The sequence below is a fragment of the Cyprinus carpio genome, chromosome A5 (genome assembly GCF_018340385.1).
Source record: "Cyprinus carpio isolate SPL01 chromosome A5, ASM1834038v1, whole genome shotgun sequence".
NCBI lineage: Eukaryota > Metazoa > Chordata > Actinopteri > Cypriniformes > Cyprinidae > Cyprinus > Cyprinus carpio.
This window is the reverse complement of record NC_056576.1, coordinates 27,112,538-27,136,054: the sequence shown is the minus strand read 5'-3', so window position 1 is coordinate 27,136,054 and position 23,517 is coordinate 27,112,538. Positions and strand designations below refer to the sequence as shown.

Sequence of the window (23,517 nt, the reverse complement as noted above, 5' to 3'; positions counted from 1 at the left end):
CCGTGTGCATGCGCCCCAAACAGACTAAGCGCAATGAAATAGGAGTGCAATAACTCACTAATATACATTTTGCTGAGATATTTGTAGTTACACAATAAATGTGACATGCCGAATTTTAAACCTACAAGTAATTGTATTTGTATGATAGCACTAACTGTAAAGTTTAATGGGGTAAACAAAATAGTCTTTTTACTCAGTCTGTGCTTTTTATTATTTTCATTTTTTAATTTACTAACTTCTACTTTAAAAGGATCATTTTTGTTTTTAGATTGCAGTGTTACACTGTTAGAATGTAATGTGATTTTAACCCTTTTTTGCACATAATATATGCCTACATGCTTACATTCACTTTATTTGTTTAATCCAAATACAAAATACCGAGATATAGGCTCCCATACAGTATATCGCAAATCAGCCAAAAAATACAGAGATAGGAATTTTTGCTCATATCGCCCAGCCTTATACAAAAGTGTACTGGAGTTTTTCTTCTTTTCTTTTCGTTTTTTCTTTTTTAAATAGCATGAAAAAAAATAGCAAAAATTAACTAAACGGTTATGGTTAACAGTTACAGTAAACTGTTTACCCCCACTCCACATAACATCAATCCCCCCCCAGCCGCCCACCACACTGATGGTACTCAAGGTTGGCAGGTCTGACATTGTTGAAGAAGCTGCTTTGAAGCTCATAATTTATAGAACGTTTCCCTTTTAAAAAAGTAGTTTGCTACTCTGCAATTTACTAACAAAAGCTAATTGCATTGAAATTGTTTATAGTTTTGTCATTTTACTTAAAAAAAGTTACACAATAAAAATAAAAATTAACACTTTCTCCACTAAATTAACATTAGCAATTAACAACATTGAGTAAATTTACTAAAACATTTAAATGAATGCCAGCCATTTTGTGTTGCTTCAGATTGTAAGAGTGTTGAAAAGTGGAATGCCTCGAGTACAGCTATGACCTCTTCAATATCCCAGCTTCTTAAAAGTGCAAAACTTCAAGCTAGCAGGTCTTCAACATGAGTTTGGGAATGGAACGATCTCCTGTTGCTACTTTCAGATTGACGTCAGTGGAAAAAGAAAAATAATTTCTGAGTAAGAGCAAGTTATTACATTAGATGATAGATTCCGAAGACATGCAGTTCTTTTTATAAAGTACACCAATATTCCACAATAAGAACAGAAATGAACAGTTCCAAAGAACTATTTCCAACACTTTTTCAGGCAATGAATTTTAGGGTTAAACAAAATTTGGATGGCCTTGTATGCAAAAACATGCTGAGTACATCAACTGTGTAAGCCGTATGCTTGCCACACACATTTCAAGGCTAGTGCCAGTGTGTGTGCATGTGAATGTGTACATGTGTGTGTTTACAGTGCTGAATAGCTCTCTGGAGAGCTCACCGACTCCAACAAATTCATCAGCAACCCCGGCGATAACAGCCAAAATATTTTAACACCTGCTCCGCCAAACACATGTAAACACACAGGGAGAATGGCAGGTAATTATCCAGGTGATAATGAATGTGCCTCACATTGTTAAACCTCTCTCAGATATGCTAGTGCGGAATTAAGGATTAGCATCGGGCTTTCTACGATAACGCACTATAATGCTCTGCTTGTGCCACAGCTGTCTCGCACTTGTGTGCACCCACTTTCCCAAAGAAAGTTTGTGAAGGCTTTTTATTTTCATTACCGTTCATTTTTTTTTTATGCAGCTATTCCTCACCTGTCATAAAGCAGATGCTGGAAAACCTAGTCTTTCTTGCTCTAATAATATATTGAGATGAACTGTGGTGTTGTTTTTAATGGAATAATTCACTTTTTATGCACATTTACTCAACCTCATGTCATTACAAACCTGCAGGACTTCCTTTCTTCTGTGAAACCAAAGGAGAAGTTTTGAACAATGTGCTGGTCACTCTTTTCTATGCGATGGATTTTTAGCTTTAAAATGATGCCTAAGCACCATAAAGGTGGTTCAGATGACTCATTTGCTATAGTCCAAGTCTTCTAAAGCAATACACAAAGACCAAAAATTAAGTCATTGTCCACCGATGAACTATTGTGAACATTCAGTGAGTTGAGCACAAGAACCGAATCATTCATAAACATTTTGTTAACTGGATCAACAAATTATTTGAAAGGATTTTACTTAAAAGAGCGATTCATCAACAAATCAGACATAACTACTACAGTACTTTCAGGAATTTCAGTGATCAACATACATTTCAATGTGTTTCTTTTACAGGCACATTGTATGACTTCAAAAGACTTGGAATATAGCGCAGAAGTTGTATGGACCACTTTTATGGTGCTATTTTGTTTCTTTGAAGATTAAAGGCTCCAGTTAGCATGGAAAAGAACAGCCTGGACATTTTCACAAAACATCTAGTTTTGTCTTCCATAGAAGAAAGTAATGACATGAGAGTGAGAAAATTAGTTTTTTTAGTTTGTTTGTATTTTTATGTATTTTCAGCAACATGCACAAGAGTGTCCAAATCACTGTCTGGTCATTATTCCAACATTTTTTTTTCTTTTTTTGCACACATTGATGGTACAGCTATTTGGGTGACATCATTAGAACCGGTGTTGTGCGGACATGTGTCCGAGGTGGAGTACAGAGGGATAATCAGCGCTAGTGCTCCATCTGAGAAGCAGCCAGTAGTGCCAGTGTCTCCAGGGAGCAAAAGAGAGAGGGTGAAAGAGTGCTGAGATTAGGAGTATACGCATGGCTGGGCACTGGAGTAATGGTCTTACACATACACACACACAGCCCCAGGAGGAGCCGCCCCAGATAAGATACACACTGCAATCATGTCATGCTCACAGGCTTACCACATCTCACGCACACCTCCTTACATGCCCAACAGCTGTTAAGAAGTGTGTGTGATTGTGCTGCCTGCTCGACTGGATATTAAAGATGGCATGTAACTGAATGCTGTACGTCTTACAAAATAAACAAGCATTCAATATGAATGTAAAGCTAAACAGTGACAGAATAAGAGAAAAAAACAAGATATTGTTTGTTGTCAAAAGCTTGTCGGATTCCATGAAGGTCTCAGTTTTGTGAAGGAATGAAAACTAAATGTAGCTTTTAGGCTAAATAAACATTTATGCATTTAGCAGACACTTTTGTCCAAAGCAACTTACAGTGCATTCAGGCTAACATTTTTTACCTAACATGTGTTCCCTGGGAATTGAACCCACAACCTTTTGTACTGCTAACACAATGCTCTACCACTGAGCCACAGGAACACATATGCAACAATATGCAATATTTACTATAAATATAAACTACACAAATATGCAAACGCGGACACTTCCCTTACGAAAAAGTAGTATATTTAAGTGTGCTATTAGTATACTTCTTTTAAACCAAAAATAGGAAAGTATGCTTTTAGTTTACTTTTTATGTACTTTTCAGAAATGGACTTTAAAAACTGATTGGAAATATAATTTAAATTTAATTTAAGTATACTTGACTTATACTTACAAAACGTCTAAATATATTTGAGCTATAATTGCGCTCCTAGAATCCGTGTTTTCGTTGTTATATGGTAGAGGGTGCTAGTACGCATCTTCTGTACAGAATTTCCAAAAAAACACAAGTGAAGAAGAAAAAAGAAACAACAGATACTAACACATGTAATCTAACACGATCAATTGACATGAAACAGCATTAAAACTCTAACTTTATGGAATAAAATGTCGACCGATGAAGAGGTAATAATTACAATCAAGCTTTGGGGTGTTGACTCCATCTATGTTTTGATTATCATTCTGAATCCAATTCATAGTCTTTTTACAGCTCTTTGTTCAATGGTATTTCTTTATTTTTTATGAAACTTACCCATATTAAAGTATTTAAAAAAAGAATGCATAGCTAGAATAAAATGTTTTTGTTTACAAGCAGATATACTGTTCTTTCTTTGTATGTTTTGTATGTTCAGATATTCATATAACAAAATATATACAAATTAAAACCTAAATAGGGACATAGAAGTATACTTAAAATATGATGTAAAGTTCACTTAAAGAAAACCTATGAGTATACTTGCAGTATAAAACTTCTAAACTAGTAGTTTACTGAGACTATACTTCAAAGTGTATTTAAGTATTTAATTAGTAAACTATCAGTATACCTATACGTTCACTTTTAGTATAATTGCAGTAAAAAACTACAAACATAGAAGTAAACTAGTTGTGTACTCAAAGTTTGCTACTGTTATACTTACAGTATACTTAAAAGTATATTTTTATATACTAGAAAGTGGGCAAATTTAGTCCCAAGGAGTATTGAAACAGTACACTTATAAGTATACTACTAGAACACTGATATTTGTATACTTAAAGTATACTTAAGTATACTTATACCTACATAAAGTATACTTAAAAATATACTTGAACTTTACTTAAGTATACTTAATAAAATAAACTTGAAGTATACTACTTTTTGGTAAGGGTTGGTCAAGCATGCAGACAAACTGTGGTGGTAAGAAACTTCAGAACTCAAGGGGGCGATGAAGTTAACTTTATCTGTGCCATAGGATAAGTGTTATGCGAGTATAATTCAGGTAGTTAAACATGTCAACAGTTAAATAGTATGTGTATTACCATTCAAAAGTTTGGGGTTGTCAGTTTATTTTTTAATTAATTAAAAGAGTCTTTAAAGACTCTTTTGCTCACCAAGGCTGCATTTATTTGATCAAAAAATGCAGTGAAAACAGTAATATTTTGAAAACAACAACAACAACAACAAAAAACCCTGCCACTTTAGCAGCGAGAAACATAAGCTAACCTCTCTGCACAGTGAAAAGCTGACAATCTGATCCCGGTACATGCACATTAATGTCCGCTAGAATCTAGCATTACAAGCGAGCCTTATCTGTAGATAACACACAGAGGGTTACACCCAGTCGAGCAGAGGCAGGGGGTTGATCTGGGCGATAGCTACATGGCAGTATGTAATTGGACTAAAGAGTATGCTTGGAATTATTTTTATTACTTTGAAAAACTGTGACTGAAAACTTGTTCTGGGGCTATTGGGCTTGTGATACGCGATGCATATCCTCAGGTAACGTGGCTTTCTTCAGTGCTAAGGAGAATACAGAGAGAAAGAGAGAATGTTTGTGCTTCTCCTGCTCCTTTTCTTCTAAGCGCCTCTAAAAGATGAAAAGCTTCATGCTGTAAAAGATGCTTTTGTCTTCTTGGCTTTTCTTTCCTTTTCTTCTTATTTAGGGGAGAGATGCTCCTAGGAACTGCATTTTAATCATGTTTGGCTAATAAAGAGAGATTAGAAAATCCTTCACACACACTCAGGGCATTGTCTTGTTGTGTAAAATAGCTTCATTGTTTAATTTCCCTGTTTTGCCTTTATATCAAGTGGATTTCTTTTTCTGTCAAGGTTCCTAAGCCATCTTAGTAGCCACCAATTATTTTTATTTTTTGTCTAACTATTTGTAGCCCTGCTTTAAAAGATCTCAATTTATTTTGGTCCACAAGGTGCCGAGCTCAGTCCCCTCCCAGGATGGCCGGCTGCCGGAAAGCCATATCCTTGCGGATATTTTGGCTTCCTGGCACTTTGAGTGGATACGCGTGATGGTGGTAAGTGTGGTCCGTAAGTCCCCTGTGTCTCACTTCTATGGCTCATCGTCTGTCACACCAAGCAGGGTTGTGTGTCGCTCCCTTTCACCTCTCACTTTGTTCTCAGTTATCACTTTACCTTCTTTATCTTGAAAAAAATCGCCTGGTGATCAGTCTAAGTTATTTGTTTGACTCTGCAATAGATGAAAACTTCCTACACTTAATAAAATGGGTTGTTCGGTGGGTGCTAATGCTAGGTCATCTAAATACAGCAAGATGCTTGGTAGAAAGTAGTTTTGAAAGTAGTCTTTTGGGGTTGGGTTTTTTCTCCATAATGTTTTGGCCTAAACATAGCGGTGTGCTTTATTAACCATGTGTCTACAAGCATTCAGGGTGCTCTGGGGAATACATGTTTGTGCTGTCACTAACCTCTTTCAAACCACCCACAAGCCTAACTTGGCTTACTCGATGAGAAACTCATTTGTAGCTCGGCTCACGAAGAAGAAACACCGAACCTGTGCTGTGTAAACAAGGAAAGCAGCTTCCAAGAAGAGGGTTTATGAATGAATTATGAGCATGTATTGATGTTTGTCTCTGAAGTGGAGGAATGCCATTGCCATTTATATCCTTTTGAGAAGTGCATTCCTCAAGGAAAATTTTGAAATTGAGTACGTCTACATGCACACACTATAGATGGCATCTCAGCACATTCATAAGTAATAGAAGTAATAACTGGGTGTCATTTTGAACTGTCTGGTGTAATGGTACACTAAATTTAAAATGTAAACAGTTAAAAGCCATGGTACCTTCTAGGAATCGGTTATGAAGGTTACCTAGTCCAACAACCAACTAAGTTATCCAGATTTTAAGCAATATGTATTAGATTTTATGTTAAATAAATAAATAAATTAGGTCATAATTTGCTCAGCCGACCTCGTTCCTAATCTATTATTTTATTTGATTTTAATACATATTTAATAAATATTTAAATTTTATAAGTTTATTTATTTATTTAATTTAATTAAAAAAAATCTGGTGTTTAGGGTAGTATAGAGATTTGACAGGATGCAAAGTGCGAAATAAGGGGTGAGACTGGGAAAAGACCACAAGCTGGGACTCAAACTTGGGTTGCCGAAATTGCATCTGTGCTGTATGTCCGTGCACTGCCCACAAGGCCATACTCACTGACAAAGATGATAATTTAAAGATTGCTGAATCAACTGTTTTGTATATTTTTGCCTCTAAGAAATGTGTCCGAATGCAGTCATGTGAACCCAGGACAAGCCTAATTATACATCATGTTTGTTGACTATCTACAGTCTAGTCCACTTTGGAAATGTGTGGTTTTATACATCCATAGTGGATATTTTGGTTTGCCTGTTGGTGCCCAGCTTGATGATGTTCCCCAGTTTGACGGCCTCATTTTTGCGAGATGGAGAGGGCAGGGGCGAATCCAGTGCAGTGGCGGGTGGAGCTAATTGTTCTCCATTCATCATCAGGTGGCATCCAGGGACCCAGAGAGGACAGGGCAAGGAGAGCAGGGGGAACTCAAGTGATCTGAGGTGAGGAGGGAGGGGGGTTGCTCCAGGGGTGAGGGGCATCATCAGAGAGGCTGGAGAACAGGGGCAACTATCAGGTTGACCTTGGGGCTGATGGAGTGCCTTGCCCGCTGGGTGCGGAGGCCTGGGGAGTAATGGCGAAGGTGAACCCGGCTCTCCAGTGGATCCATTAGAGCCTAATGCTGTTGTTTTTAGCAGGGAGCAGTGGGAAGCAGAGGTCAGACATAAAATAAAGCTTATTCTCCCTGTTTATGGTGTTATTCATCTACACGTCATGGCACAGGGACGTACCGGGAGCACAGGACAATGGGGTACTGGTGTGGAAGCAGTTACAGTACAGTGTTTTTTTTTTTTTTGGCTCCTAAAAAATGAGTAGTTTTTGAGTAGCTCACCATAACTAAAACCTTTCTCTTGTTTCTGTTCAGAGAGAGCAAACATTGGGAAGGTCGAAATAGAGGTTTGCTATATATTTTGAACTTGAGTGAAGAGTGCAGCATATCTCTTTAATTGCTATTATGAAGGACAGTGTTTTGCACGATCTCCACATGGATTGAATAGCTACGGTAAACTATAGCACCTTTATCTTGTGTAGCCCCCGATGACAAAAACAGCTTTGATTGCATGCATTTCCAGAAGCTGGTTGATCAAGTCTTGCTAGTTTAGCCAAGAAGCCTGGACAGACCATTTTCAGAAGCTGTGATTTGATTGAGTTGATTTGAATCGTCCAGTCATGTTCCTGGAGGTCCAACATCCTGCAGAGTTCAGCTCCAACCTGCCTCACTGGCAACACACCTGCTTGGAAGGTTCTAGAAATCCTGAAGACCTTGATTAGCTGATTCAGGGGTGTTCATTTGGGTTGGACCTAAACCTAAACCTTGCAGAAAGATGGCCCTTCAGGAGCAAGATTGGATGCCCCTGCCATAAACAGTAAGAATTTCTTTTTAATTTGATTTATAAAATGCTTGAAACCTGCCTTATTAGCACCCAAACACTCAAAATGCACCATTCTAAACAGAATGATGTTTAGTACCTGCTGAAGAGTCACAATGACTGTTGTTAGACCTTGGCCCAGAATACTGTCTCCAGAGGGAATACCATAGTGAGGGCATATGGATCTCCTGAGAGTAGCTCAAAAGATTTTTTGCCGCCTCTTTGGTCACATACTGTTGCGTGGCATTCAGCATCACACCTATTTTTGGAGTGTCACTAGAGGTTTGAGGGAAGGTAGAACCTAGGGATTTGGGAGGTGAGGATAGTGCCTCTGAACTTCTGTCACAGATGTTTTCACATATTTTATGTGTATGTGTAAAATTCTTGTTTTGTTGTGATGTTATTTTACAGTCGTTTTGTTAAATTATTGCGCACACACACACACACACACACACACACAAACATATATATAAAATAATATTCTGCAAGTGTTGAATTAAACTAGATTATTTTATAGGAAGATCAAAGAGAAAGGTCCCAAACAGCTCTCATAATACTACTTAAAGAGTAAATTACTAATTTTCTTGATGTTGAATTTGAGGTTGTGTCAAAAGATTTTTTTGTTTATATTTACTCCTTAAAAACAGTAATGTGAATGGTTTTCCTTTTGATGTGAAATACTTTTTGGCTTCCAGTATTTGGAATAGCAGTTATTGGGATCAAGCAGGCAGTCAGGGGAGCTTCCATTTAGTCTGACACACACCTCAAATCTAATTAAACTGCAATTTTAATTAACCTCCCAAAGTGCTCAGACACGAAGACGAGGAACAATTTCATTGACAAGCCTTTCCCTGTACGTCTCTTCCCCCGTCCCATTCATTATAAATAAAGTGCTAATGAACTACTTTTGGAAAATTAATGCACACGTCTATTTAAAGAAGTTGTTTTTCGTTTCATGTTTCACTGATAAGAGGTGGGCTCACGTCTGTCTGAGGGGACTTGCCTTGGATTTATTTGCCATAAGAGGTGTGGAACTCTTTTCCTTGGTGATATAGCTCCCTACTTCTGCCCATCTGGGTCAGTGCGCCTTTGGCTCGAAATGAGAGAAGACAAACAAATAATGTATCCAGGGAGACGCCTGGCCCGGGTGAAATGATTTCATTTTCATCTTGATCTCTATCTTATCTGCCTCCTTTGTTCCCCTCACCTTTAGTGCTGCGTAGATCAAAGAATCTTGTTTTCTCTCCCTCCGAACATGCCGAGAGAAGGGCGTGGGTGTGGATTAGGCCCGGCTGGGGGTCCGTCCTCTTGCATTGGGGCTCTGGTTTTGGTGTAAATGAAGTTTGGTGCCCCTGGGACATTGTTCCCCCTCCTGCTGTCATTAACAAACAAGATATGCCCTCTGCGAAGTGTCTGTCCTGTTCTGTGCCAACCTCATCAGTCTCCTGCTATGCTGGGTGCCCATTGCAAGGTAGTGAGAGCCTCCTGATGGGACGGTAAAGTGTGAATAGCCTGATGTTGGGAACTGGCTAGAACGGACTTGCCTCTGCTTGCCTGTAGCACTAGCAGCCCTAAGGAGTTTGGTAATGGGGATGCGCTAGGGGGTCCCGGACAGCTGCACTCAGTCCTAAACACTGTTTAATAATAACACTGTTCAAGATGGAAGAGTCTGTTCATTTACTTGCCAGCCATTGATGTCACAAAGCTTATTTAACTTTCAGTGTAATTGAGGTGTTATTTGATTATACAGGTAATCAGTTTTCACATTAAGAATGACACTTTAAAATTGAGAACAATGCTTTAAAGATCTTGGAGACATGGCCTTGTGGTTAAAGGATTATTTAGAGGCTGTCAACAGCATCTGTGGCATTTAAGGTACAGATTTGATCTCTGATTGCTTTAAAGATTAAAAGCCATCAGTTTGGAAAATCAAACAAAATCAGGTTTACAGTAATGCATATGGAGAAAGGAATTCCAGAGGGTTAAAAGCAGAATGAGAAGCTATTTTTATTAAAGCACTTCACTTATTTCTTATCCAAATTGTTATTTCTTATTCAAATCATTTGATATATGACTAAGATACTAAATTGCTGTATGTACTATACATATACATATACATGTACACACACACACACACACACACACACACACACACACACACACACACACATATATATATACATATACATAAAGTGTGTACAGTACTGTTCATGCAGTAGTTTACATATCTACTATGATTGAAATAGAATATTGATATTGAAATATTCATATTACAAAATATAATATTGATTATATTGTTACTATTTTTAATATGTTTCATGATATTTTGATGCATGATATTTAAACAAAAATGTAGTTTTCTTTATCATGGACACCCCTATAACTCATTGAGCCTTAGAAGTATTTTTTTTTATAGAACTGCAGTTTAAAATCAATACACATGTAATCGTGTGGTTGTACTGAAAATGTAATGTGCAGTTCTGATATTCAGTAGAGCAGAGCACTCTTGCAAGTGTGATATCGCATTATTCATACTCTATATATGTTGACATTGTGCATTTAGAAGAGTTCAGATTTGACTGCACTGTTGGAAGACACTTTAAACAGAACTGATTTTTGACTAAATATCAATTTCCCTTGCCCGCTGACATCAAGTGTGCCTCCCGCTGTGCCTATGTGTGTCCGCATACATGAGGAAGAGGACCTGAGGTAATGGAATGCCCATGTGTCCCTCCAGCGGCCCACAGCTCAGCCAGGATCCACAGTAGGCTCTTCTGCAGCAGGTTGCTCCTCGGTTTGTAGCGGTGTGAGTGTGTATATGTGTGTGTGAGAGAAGTGCAGAGGAGCAGTGAAAACAAGCCTCTCCCCAGGCTAGTGTTATTCCAACCTCCTGCCTTCCTCAATCCACTTTTGAAGGCAGGAAATCAGAGTTAGCTCATGGTTTGAGGGCCATGTGGTAATGGTTTAGACTGTAGAGACCCATGACCTACACCTCCACCCTCGCTCGCTCGCTCGTACACACACACACAGATACCTTGTCCCTCAAAGTCTTCCTTTCTCACATAGTGCCCGATACAATGTAGAGCATGTTGGACTTTTGTTACGGTTGATAACGCAAACCAGATGGGAGTCAGGACAGGGGAGTCTTGTTAAATATTTGCTAAGAAAAATAACCCTGGGACACGGTCTAATTATATCTATTTGTCTTGTGTGGCTTTTTGGGAAGGCGATGTGGTTATGCAGGCCATATTGGGCTTCATTTTTCAAATGTGAGATCCAGTACAAAGTTTGGGAGATGGATGGGATACTCTGTGTGTGTGTTTTTTTTTTTTTTTTTTTTTTTTTTGTGTGTGTGTTGAGGGTTTGATCAGTTTTTTTTCAAGACCCATCTCAGTATTATACATATTATACAATACAGTATTATACAAGTACATATATTTTCATTTTGGGGATGATATTCCAGTACCAGTCTTGGTCATTGCATCATCTGTGGCATGAGTTGTATGAACCCTTATACATACCTAGTCTGGAAACATTTGTTCTGCGTGTAGAAATAAGTAGTTCTCAGCCAGGGGGTTAGGGCCCACTATGTGACCCTAATACGTCTTAGAATTATGTACATTTAATTATATTAACATTAATATTATTTAAAATATTAAAATGTAAAGCTGTACAACACCAGAGGTACATATAGTCAATAGATCAAACAAGAGGGTGTTTGAATATTGTCTTCTACTAAGAGGTGCCTTGAAGTCAAAAAGGTTGAGAATAAGAACTGCTGGTTTAAATACAATTTAAATGTTCAGTTTTTGTGAAGTTGAAGCAGTATTATTTTAGTATTGTTGATATACTATTATACAGTAGTTTTTGTTAATATTTTGAATTAGATTTAATTTTTGTTTTCTGTTTTCATCTGAATTTCAGTTAAAATTGTAGTAATATTGTAATGTGTTTTTGTCATTTTTATTTTTTCTAAATGTCTTAAGTTTGTTTTAAGTTTTTAAGTTGTAGTTTTTATATTTTTAATGATTTATTTCTGGTTATTTTAGTATTTCAACTTAATCTGAATTTAAAAAAAAAGGAATGGAAACTAGTTAAAATAAAATAAGTTTACATTTTTTTAAATAATTTAATTATTTTTTTTTCTTCTTTTTTTTAATAGGTTTAGTTTTAGTTAATGATAAAACCCTAAATCAGAGTAACAGACCTTGATAATATGATTAAAGCTCAGCTTCACCCAGCATGTAAACAAGTTAATCAGACTAGAATAGACCTCTGTGTTATGCGCTTGTGGTACCTCTGTCTTTCAGAGCCAATACATGACGTGTATTTAAAATTTGTGCGTTACATCTCTTTAAATTCAGATAATGTACAGTATTCATGCACTTGCATTCCTTTATAAAGCTGAAAAGGATAGACATGTCTTATGTTAGCATCTCTATGCATGGACACCATCCCTCTTTTCCTGCTTTGATTTGCACAGTGGGTTTTGATCCAGAAGTTCAGTAGCTGGTCAGCTCATTGTGGACATGATCCACTACAGTGACATTTCAACTGATCTCCATGAAAGGCCTGAGAATGGTGACTGAAGTGCTTCCAGATAAACCTGGGCAGGGTTGAGCAGAGGCCTGGAGCTCTCATAAAGCAGACCCAGGGCAAAGGCATAGTGATGCTCAGTGCTGCATGGCAGTGCCCTCTCACTGGGATCATTTTGCCAGGACATTTCATTCTTCTCAAGTGCTGCCAGTTCATTTGTGTAGGCCCACCGGAGGGGCACAGCCTGTGTCTGGGTTTGGAAATCTGGACGTAGCATATTTTTCACATTGCTAATAGGCCATGATTTCAGTTTTTCTCTTCAAATTGACAGAATTGTGCAAATGTAGATTTTGTAGGTTAAATGGATGAGTTTTGATTTTTGTACTTTTTTTTTAGAATAGTTCACCTAAAATTACAATTCTGTCATAATTTGCTTCATTTCAAGCATCTACTGTATGACTTTCTTTCTTCAGCAAAAAACACAGAAGACTTTTTTCAGTATGTCCTGGCTAAAAATAGGATTTTTATTTTACAATAAAAAAACAGGGATGGAATGAGGATGAGCAAATAATGACAGGATTTTTATTTTTGTGTGAACAGTCCCTTAAGGGTTAAGGTGAGTGTGGATATGTACATTTGTGTGTGTCTCAGCACATCAGTGCACTACAATAGTCTCTGTCTGTGTGTCCACACTCAGTCACTACATTCTGTGTCAGCCCAACTGTTGCATGACTGTTCTTATTGTTACAATAAAATCAGAGCTTTTTGACTGTAGAAACATTTAACTGACGCCTACTTTTGAGGTTCTTGTGGCCAGTTTTTTTTTCTTTTTTCTTTTTTTTTTTTTTTGTTAAAGGCCATCAAAAGTTAAAAGAAAAGATTTTTGGTGCATATAGTAATGATGGTGGTGATGGCCACAATGATGTCACCATTGTAAGACCTGGTTACCCAACATAGCTAGTTCTCTCTGAAGAAAGTATTAGAATAAATATTCTTCTCTTTATTGATACACAAAGTGTGATTAATTTCAAACATGTTTATTGCAGCATGGAGAACTTGGAAAGAGAGAGAGAGCTCACCAAGCCTTTGATGCTCCTTTCAGCTGTGTGGAAATGCATTTGCCCAGCCTGTCTCTCTCTCCTTCTCATTCTTTCAGGACTCAGAGAGAAAGGGATTCATGAATAAGCTGTATGCCATTCAGGATGTGTGTATCAGTGTGCAGAATGCTCTGGATGAAGTGGCCTCCTATGGTGAGAGGATAAAGAAGTAAGTCTGAGCTCTTGCTGCTTGTGCCTGAGCAGACACGCGGGCACCACCGTGCCAACCTCTGTCACATCTTACTCAGCCTGATAAACAAACACAAACACACATGCTTACACTGCAAAAATCATTTTCCTAATCAGTGTTTTTGTCTAAACCTCCTTAACATAATTTACCTAAAAAGCACAACTTGCCTTAGAGAATGAGAGTGTACCATTTAAAATGTTAAAAACAAGAATCTATCTCAAATAAATGCCGTTTCAAAACTTTTTAATCATCAAATAATATTGAAAAACGTATCACAAAAAAATATTATCCACAAAAAAAGCAAAATAAGCAGCACAACTGTTTTCAATATATAGGCTGTTTCCACTGTTTTCATATTAATAAAGAAAACAATAATTTAAAATTGTAATAATAATATTTCACAGTATTACTGTTAACTGTTACTGTACTTTGATCAAATAAATGCAGCCTTGATGAACATGAGACCCACTAACATGAAACATGGGTATGACCAATTACTGCAATAACTTTAGGCTGTCTGCACTGGACACATCAAAATAAAAGCTCTAAATCCATTTGTCCTGTTGTCAGAAGTAGCGCAAGTGTGTGGAATATGTTAGAAACAGAACGGGGCATCAGTTTACTGCATTCAGTGTAGACATTATCACTGATTATAATAGCTTCTCTTGGATTTTGTTGTAGCTTGTCTCTCATGTCCGGTGCAAACATGGTGTAGAACTGTGTAGAAGGAAATAACATCTTTTTCTCTGTTCTCAGTACTTTCAACTGGACTGTGCCTTTCCTCAGCTGGCTGGCCATAGTGGCCCTGTGTGCGGCCACTCTTGCAGTGTACTTCATTCCTCTCAGATACATTGTACTGGCCTGGGGTAAGCTGTCATTACGCTCATGTGTCATGAATGATAAAATAACATTAGCATGTTACATAATGTGTATTTTAGGATTTCAAATAGACTATTGCAGGAGATCACAGAGTTTAGTGGCAGTTTAGGGTTTGCATGCTCCAGGGATTCGCCACCAGCACAGCAGAGAAGACAGTAAACTGCCGAGCTCAGGGCAAACTCACTCGTAGCTAATGCCCTGTGTGCTCTTTCATACAGTGTTCAGATCTGAAGCTCTGCAAGGTCAGAGAGCACAGCTCATGTCAACTCCATAGCAGCTGATCCTTTAAAGTACAAAGATGAGGGTCCAGAATCCGTACAGAATATTATAAAGTCCTCCCGAACTGCACTCTGAGAGTGAGGTCTAATGCGCTACCCTTGTTTCAACTTTCAGGGGTGAACAAGTTCACCAAAAAACTGCGAGACCCATACAGCATCGACAACAATGAGCTGTTGGACTTCCTGTCCCGAGTGCCCTCAGACGTTCAAGTGGTATGTATTCCTTATAACATTCACCGGGGCTGGTTACCCCAGGATTGCAACTCTTGACCCATGCATGTATTTGGATTTTGCCAAATTCCAAAATGATGTCATTTCTGATGTCACATGATATATCAAAAGTTAATGCAATTTGAGGTGTCATTTATGCCTGTAGTATAAATCTGAGTGGGAGGAGTTATAAACTTACGATTATAACTTAGTTTCTATTGGTTTGTTTCAATCCCCAACCCTAAGTATGAGCAACAGGGAAAGTGACACTAGCCCCAGCAAACATAATAAAATAATAATGATGAACTCTGCTGTGTGAGAATGTATTTGTGGAGAGTTTTCTGTCTCCCTGTTCCATTTTCTATGCTTTAATTTATGCTTCCCGCTCATGGTAATATGCATAAATGCAGAATCAGGGAATTCTATTCTTGTCATCACAGACAGCCTTGTGACTCATTACCATGGAAAGAGCGCAAGATGTTGACTTTTTAAACTTAACTAAACTTTTATACCTATAATGGCACTTTCTTCTGTGGAAATATATAATGCTAATTAATATTTTATTGATTTCACTCCTTGCAACTGGGTGTTTCTTTAACTACGAGTATCTTACTGTACCAGGTGTTGTGCTACATTTTGTTTTATGAAGGTAATGCTAAAACTTGGAAATTACTTTCCATTCTTGCTTAAATTTAAGGGGCAGTTGTGGCCTAATAGTTAGAGAGTCAGACTGGTAACCCAAAGGTATATATATATAAATATATATATATATATATATATATATATATATATATATATATATATATATATATAGTCTTAATGAAGGATGTGATTAATACATTTTGATTAGTTAAGTTGAATGTAAATGGCTTGTGATTTTTTTACTCTGCACGTGTCTCTCTGTAGATTTATGGACTTCTTGCTGTGTTGTTCTGAGTCGTGCTTTGTTATTGAGTGTAATGAGTGTAAAGCAATAATTCTCTCCCGGTCTGCTTCTACATTAACCGTGAGATCTGAGTTATGCGGCCCGCCCCACTGTCCCGTTTGTAATCAGCAGTGTTCTGTTCGAGCGGTGAGGTGCTGCCGTTTAACTGCAATTAAAACCTGAGCTCATAAACACAAGCCTGGCCTGTTATCGTGCTTCCTCTGTGTTGGGATAAACCCTGCGGTGCTGACGGCAGGGGTGACACGGGTCTCTGATCCAGGACCAACCGCTTGCCACATCAGCACAGACACGCTCGCCTTTGATGAGCCCGGGGCGGTGGGCAGGCTTTGATGTCTACAAAGTCGTAATCCCAAGCCCCTGCGTGGCTTTACATCGGCCCTGCAGCTGCAGGTAGCCTGCTCTAAATTAGCCCAATGTGGCTAGGTAGCTAAGGTGCATTTACCCCAAACACCTGGAGCCCAGAAGGTCCCTGCAGGTAGGAGGACCGGAGGAGACCTGGCTAATGATGTACGGTTAGGTTCACGCTCAGAAGAGCAGGCCGCCATGGGCTTTTGGTGCCCTGTTACAGCTTTTGATTTAGGACAGTCCAGAAAAGTACTTGAACATCGGCGTGATGCGCAGAACATTCCGCTCTGCATCGCACAACTGCCCGTGGAGGTCCATTCACCTCTGTTTTCTGGGTTAGAGACGACGGGCGGGTGGAGGCAGCGTCTCTGTGGGACCTCTGAGACACAAAAGTGTTGTGGTGTTGTGTTCTTATGTATGAGGAAGGAAACAATTCCACACAAATGACAAATGGGGGGCTATTTTTGAGGTTCTGACGTGACCCACACCTCCCGCACCGTCCCGTGATAAAAGCCCTGCAAGGCCGAGAGAGGCCAGCATTGCCTCTTTTACAGATCATTTGGAGGAGCCTCAGAACAACATGAACTGATGAGCTTCTAATGACTTTTTTATATAAAGGGCATTTATTCTGCAGTCTGTGAGTACAGAGTGTCTTTGAGTGGGAACTTACAGCTCCCACAGCTCTGGGGGTGTATGTCTTTACTAACCTCTTTGCGTTATTTTGAGTGCACTGCTTGCATATGCATATGCATTTCGGTGGATAAAGATCAGTGGAGTGTTGTGGACCGAAATGAGGAGGCAAATTCCCTCTCTTGTTTTTGTGGGGTCGGGGGTTCCCAATGTGAATTAATGTTCCCGGTCCATATGATGTTTACACAATTGCTGGGTTAATGGAACACCATTTACTAAAGTTTTATCAATAACCAACTAATACTACAAAAGGCACCAGCATCGCCCGAACATACAGGAGATTATGGATGGATGGATGAAGTATTACTATAAGATGTTAGTACTGTCTATATATATATATATATATATATATATATATATATATATATATATATATATATATAGTCATCCTGTTTGTCTGACCAGTCAACGAATTCTTGCCATACCAAGAATGCTTTTACATAAACAAGCTGTATTGTCACCAAAACCTTTAGATTATTTGATGTTACAAGTCATTTAAAATATTTTTTGTTTTATCAATCCAGGCTAATTTTTAATTTAATTTAATTTAATTTAATTTAATTTAATTTAATTTAATTTAATTTAATTTAATTTAATTTAATTTAATTTAATTTAATTTAATTTAATTTAATTTGCACCTCTGTTTCACTATTCACACTCACATCCACACCATTCTTTAAAACACGGTGAGCTTAAGGCCTTCTTATGAAACTGTATCCGCTGGTGTCGCTGTTGGACACTTTATAAAATAAGTGGTTTACATTTACATTAGTGGTTTGTTTTATTTCTGGACTCATGATTACTTTCTCCTCCAGATTTTTGGGGAAGGCACTGCTGTCCTTTTCTCCTCTTGCAAAATGCCCTTAAAATGGATACATTAATTAAATGACTTTATTAACTGCCCAAGTTGACGGTGTGGTAAAGGGTAAGCAGGTTAAGTGTACACTATACACAAATACTGTGGTTATTCTAAGGAGTGGTTGTAGAATTCAATACATACAGTACCACCTCTGTGCAGAGAGCCAATGGCCTTTTAAGTGCACTGCAGGAGAAGCGTGATGTATCAAACCTGCTGCGAGGTGCATATTCACTTTGATTTATTCTCCCAGTTTACACATTCTATGTTCTTTTCATGTATCCGCCTATAGATTCCTCCGAGAATATCTTTACCTGCTGTGTGCCTGCCACACTGCTTTGAATAAAGCACATTCTGATATAATGCAATACTTTGTCTCTTAAATGAGGCCAACCGGCATTACCAACTTAACATTCTCTACCAGGTGTCTAAGACGTGTCCTATCGCATGCTTTATGGTGCCATTAGCCAATGGAGGAACTACGTGCGTAACTGGGACGCTAGCAATTAGCACGCCAAGGGCTCCATTATGGCCTATGCAAATGCAGAGATTAAAATGCAGTCGGAGCGTACAAATGATTCAGCTCTTAGCCAGTTCATCACCTGCGAAGGGCACACACTTGAGGAGAGAAGAAAAGAGGGCAAACAATAGCAAAATTAGTCTGTTTTCTGAGGACATAGTCATTTATGGCCACTTTTTGCCATGGCTGATTTTGCTCCCAACACTTTTAGCTTGCAGCAGCCAAGTATATAATAGAGAGGAAGTGTTCTCTATTGTCAAGCAAATGTTTTCATTTTGTTAAAACAATTAATTAACAATTTTAAATAACTGTTTTCTATTGTAATGTATTTTTTAAAATGTAATTTATTCCTGTGATAGAAAGCTGAATTTTCAGCTTCATTACTTAAATTACAGTCTCCAGTGTCACATGATCTTCAGAAATCATTCTAATATGCTGATTTGCTGCTCAAGAAACATTTCTTCTTCTTCTTCTTCTTCTTATTATTATTATTATCAATGTTTAAAAACAGTTGTGCTGTTTAATATTTATGCAGAAACCATGATATACTAGAAATTCAAATGTTTGGCGTGTTTAGTAGAAATGAATGCTTTTATTTAGCAAAAATGCATTAAAAATATCAAAAATGTGACAGTAAAAACATGTTACAAAGCATTCTGTTTCAAATAAATACTGTTCTTTTGAGCTTTCTATTCATCAAAGAATTGTAAAGAAATGTTTCCACAAAATATTAAGCATCAAAAACAGTTTTTAACATTAGTAAAAATAAGAACCATCATTATTATTAATATTTGTGCAGCAAATCAGCATATTAGAATGATTTCTGAAGAATCATATAACTTTGAATACTGGAAAAATGATGCTGAAAAATTCAGCTTTGCATCACAGGAATAAATGACGTTTTAATATATATACAATATATGTATAGTTATTTTAAATCATAATAATATTTCAATATTTTTGTTTTTAGTGTATTTCTGATCAAATAAATGCAGTCTAGGTGAGCATAAGTGACTTCATTAAAATGATTTAAAAATCATGACTTGCTCGTACCACAGTTCAGATATCAAAGCAATACATGGCTTATTTATCAAAACAGTCAAATAGCATGTTTAATTATTTGGCAAATTTGTGATCCCTCCCACAGCTGTCCCAATCACTTATTTGTGTGAGGAGAGAGCATGTCCTGTTGGCCCAGGTGCTGAATCTTTTCTCAGTATATTGAAGGCCTGTCTTTGCTGCACCAGGGGTTTCTATTCAGAGTTTAAACAAGCAATCAGTGTGCACCTTACCTCAGGAAAAAAAAAAAGTTAGGAGAAACTTTCCTCCAGTGCATTTTCCCTCTCTATTCACCTTTTTTTTTTTTCTCAACAATGGATGTGAGCTTGTCTGTGGGCGTCTATGAGCCCTTTTTTTCTTCTACAGGAGCATTTAATGCCCCTAATGCAAGGTTTGGTGTCACTGAGATGAAGTAGGCGAGATTTCTCTACACCTCTATAAACAGCATAGCATAGTTTCTTTAAAAATGTTCAGCTTTCATTTGCCTATTTGTATTTGCCTGCCACCCATGTGGCTTCAAACCCCGATTCACACTTAGCAGCAGGACGACATCGCGTACTCTGTTGCGGCAGGTCCCGGGACGGCGTCTGACACCGCTAAACGAGGCGCTCGTGCGTTTGGTGCCCCCTCCGCAAGAGCACACTTCAAAGTGTGTTTTGTAGTGCAACTGTCAACATGGGGGAGTGGAGCGAGGGTGGAGCAGCCTTAGAGCAGCGGAAGGTCTTTACCCATCATCTCCACGGATGTTCTCTTTGTGCTTGGCATTTGCTCTAAATTGCTATCTCACCGTAGTCACTTTTAAACCCCCCCCCCATTCCAGCTACTAAAGTTCTTTTCTTTGTATTGATCCCTTTTTTTTACTATCTCCGTGTGCTGCTTTGACTCTAACTAGTGCGCTGCGTTACCTTGGGTGGGACAGGTCTCTGTCATTAAAGCTGCAGTGCTTGTTGCACCATACAGGGTGGCATAACTATCAGCAGTTAAGTGTAATAGAGCCTCTGACGTGCCACATGCTTTTTATAGCTCTACTTTTGATTGAGCCTTTATTGTTGTTTGCCTTCATTTATTTTCTTCCATTAGATTCAGTAATGTCGATCTTCATTGCCTCACCTTGACACGTAAACTTTTGTTTACATGCAGTTCAAGGAAGTCTTCTGAAGTCAGACGTGACCCTGATGTGTTTAGAGTGAATGTGAAAATAATGACCCTGTTAGGCTGCAGTTAAAAGCATGCTTTGAAGACGACGAAAGCCAGGCCACTCTGAAATCCTCCAGAAATGCTCTAGCTGCAGCTATGGCCCCTATTGTCAACACTGAATTAGTATTTATTAGGGATGCCCATTTTAAATGGACTAAAATTTAATTTACAATTATTGCTTTTTTATAATTGAATGCATTAAATTAAGTGCTGATTAATTTAATTAATCAGATTAATTGCATATATATCAGATGTTTTTGGATATTGCAAATGTACTACATTTACATTCTCATTAGGGAGCATGGCTAATTGTATTATTTATTTATTTTTGCGTTATTTTTTTTAACTGCAGACAATTAAAATTTTTAGTTTGAAATGAATTATTGACCCAGTAAATTAAAAACTGAAAGATGTTCCTCTGCAAATAACTAACAATGTTTTGTTTCAAGCACAGATGTCAATAGAGAGCCTAGAATTCTTTAGTGTACCTTTAAATACTTATTTTTTTTGTATAATTTCTAAATGAATATGTATGCTACCTTTCATTATTTTTGGTGAAATTAATACCTGTATTCAGCAAAGATTCATTAAATTAATTATAAGTGACAGTAACAACTTTTATAATGTTACAAAATGCTGTTCTTTTAAACTTTGTAAGAATCAAAATCTTGAAAATTATTGTTCACAAAAATATGTTTTCAACATTGATAATAATAAGAAATGTTTCTTGAGCAGCAAACCAGTATATTAGAATGATTTCTGAAGGATCATGTTACACTGAAGTCTGTAGTAATGATGCTGAAAATTCAGCTTTGCCAACACAGGAATAAATGACATTTTAAAATATATTAAAATAGAAAACAGTTAATTGAAATCACAATAATATTTCACAATATTACTGATCAAATAAATGCAGCCTTGACTTCTTTCAAAAACATAAAAAATCTGAAAAAAAGGGAAAAAAAAGAAAAAAGGAAAACTTGAATGATAGTGTTTCTAATTTATTATTAATTAATTTGGTCAGTTTTCTATTAGTTTTCCATGCTTACATTTAAACCTTTGTGTCTTGATGAAAAGATTCATGCAAACTACAAAGCAGACCAACTTATCCTCACTTCTTCAAAACTACATCTCTAACATCCTTTGTGGATCACATCTGATGTGAGCTCAGCTACTGCTGCAGTGTTTGAATGTGGCACAGACAAACTCAGTCTCACACCTACAAGACGGATGGCTGTGAGATGGACACACTTCTCAGTGTAGGTGGTGACTGATGTTTCTGTGGAGTTGGCAGTACATGGACCACATATCTTAGGGAGTCTGAACATGACGTCAGTCAGTTTGAGGGCCAGATCTGAGGGAAAACCAGTGATCTGTCTGTTTCACTCAGAGGCGCTTGACTGTTGCTGACTTATTTGTCTGAAAGTAAATACTGTACTAGCATGGTGACAACCCTGTGAATTTTGAGCTGGTATGCTTCCCCTTCCTGCTCTGCTCCATAACCTAGTATGCTGCCTCTTTACCTAGATAGGTAGCTCCCTTTTAAGACAACATTCTAACTAGAACGGAACCAAAAAAGTTATTTGGAACACACAATATAGATTGCAATTGTGTTAGTAGTGTAATAGTGTGCTTTATATATTAAAAAAAAAAAAAAAACAATTTGACAAATATAATACAATAAATTACAAATATAATGTGTCTTTCAGTCATATGTGGCTGTATGTAGGATTCCAGTAAATGTTTACCTTGAGCCTTTAGTGTAACAGCACAGCTCTGCTCTCCATCATTGCAAGCTCTGTTGTGTTTGACCGAGCTCTTCTCAGAAGCTTCTCATCCTCATGGCCATCCCCTGCTATCAATCCGCCCACCTGACCATGTGTGTGCTTGTGTGTGTTTTAACAGGTGCAGTACCGAGAGCTGAAAGTGGAGCCCACTCAAAGCCCAAACAAAAGAAAGAAAAATAACCCAGGATAGCTTCTCATCTCGCACGGATGCTCTCCAAAACGCCAAGGAGAAGGAGAGAGGACTGACTGGCATCCAGCCTCTTTCTGTCTATCTTCCTCACTCTTTTTCTCTGTTTTAGCTGCGGCGTGGAGAGTTGAAGAATGTGGTCAGAGTGAAAACGGGACCATTGTTAATTACCATCTGTCCTTTTTTGGGTTTATTTTTGTGGCGGGGAGCAGCAAAAGCTCTTGACCCCTTTTAGAGTCAAACAGTCTGGGTTATTTGTCAGCGCTTGCCACTAGCCAGACAGCTCTTAAAGCCAAGGTGTCCTTCCATGGCAGCAAAGGGAGCCGCTCTAACCACAAATAGCAGGATGAGCTGATAATACGCCCACCTGTGCCGACACACCTTGCCTCTACAGAAGGGAAAACGACGGTGGTTAAGTTGAAGTTTCACCCTATAATTTGCCCGGCACAGTAACTGCCATATCTAAAGCTATCCACAGCTGTCGAGCAGCAGTTATCGGAGTCGACAGCTGAGCCCGTTACGGTCCGATTTATGGCTGTAACTAAAGTGCTCGTGGAAATGACTCAAAAAACACCCAGTGCCAGTTTGCGATATCTTTACGTCATTTTGATGTTCTTTTAACGGTATGAATGATGCATGCTGGGATTGTTTTTTTTTGTAAAATAT

The 23,517-nt window shown here is 37.9% G+C and overlaps 1 protein-coding gene across 1 annotated transcript in view; it reads left to right on the top strand.

Moving 5' to 3' along the window:
- The window catches only part of LOC109087451 (multiple C2 and transmembrane domain-containing protein 1-like), a 158,295-nt gene extending 134,778 nt beyond the window's left edge, over positions 1–23,517 (top strand). The window contains exons 18-22 of the mRNA XM_042756655.1: positions 5,505–5,606; positions 13,767–13,876; positions 14,654–14,763; positions 15,170–15,267; positions 22,783–23,517. Of these exons, the coding sequence (XP_042612589.1) occupies positions 5,505–5,606; positions 13,767–13,876; positions 14,654–14,763; positions 15,170–15,267; positions 22,783–22,854 (492 nt within the window). The 3' untranslated portion in view covers positions 22,855–23,517. The remainder of the gene's footprint in view (positions 1–5,504; positions 5,607–13,766; positions 13,877–14,653; positions 14,764–15,169; positions 15,268–22,782) is intronic.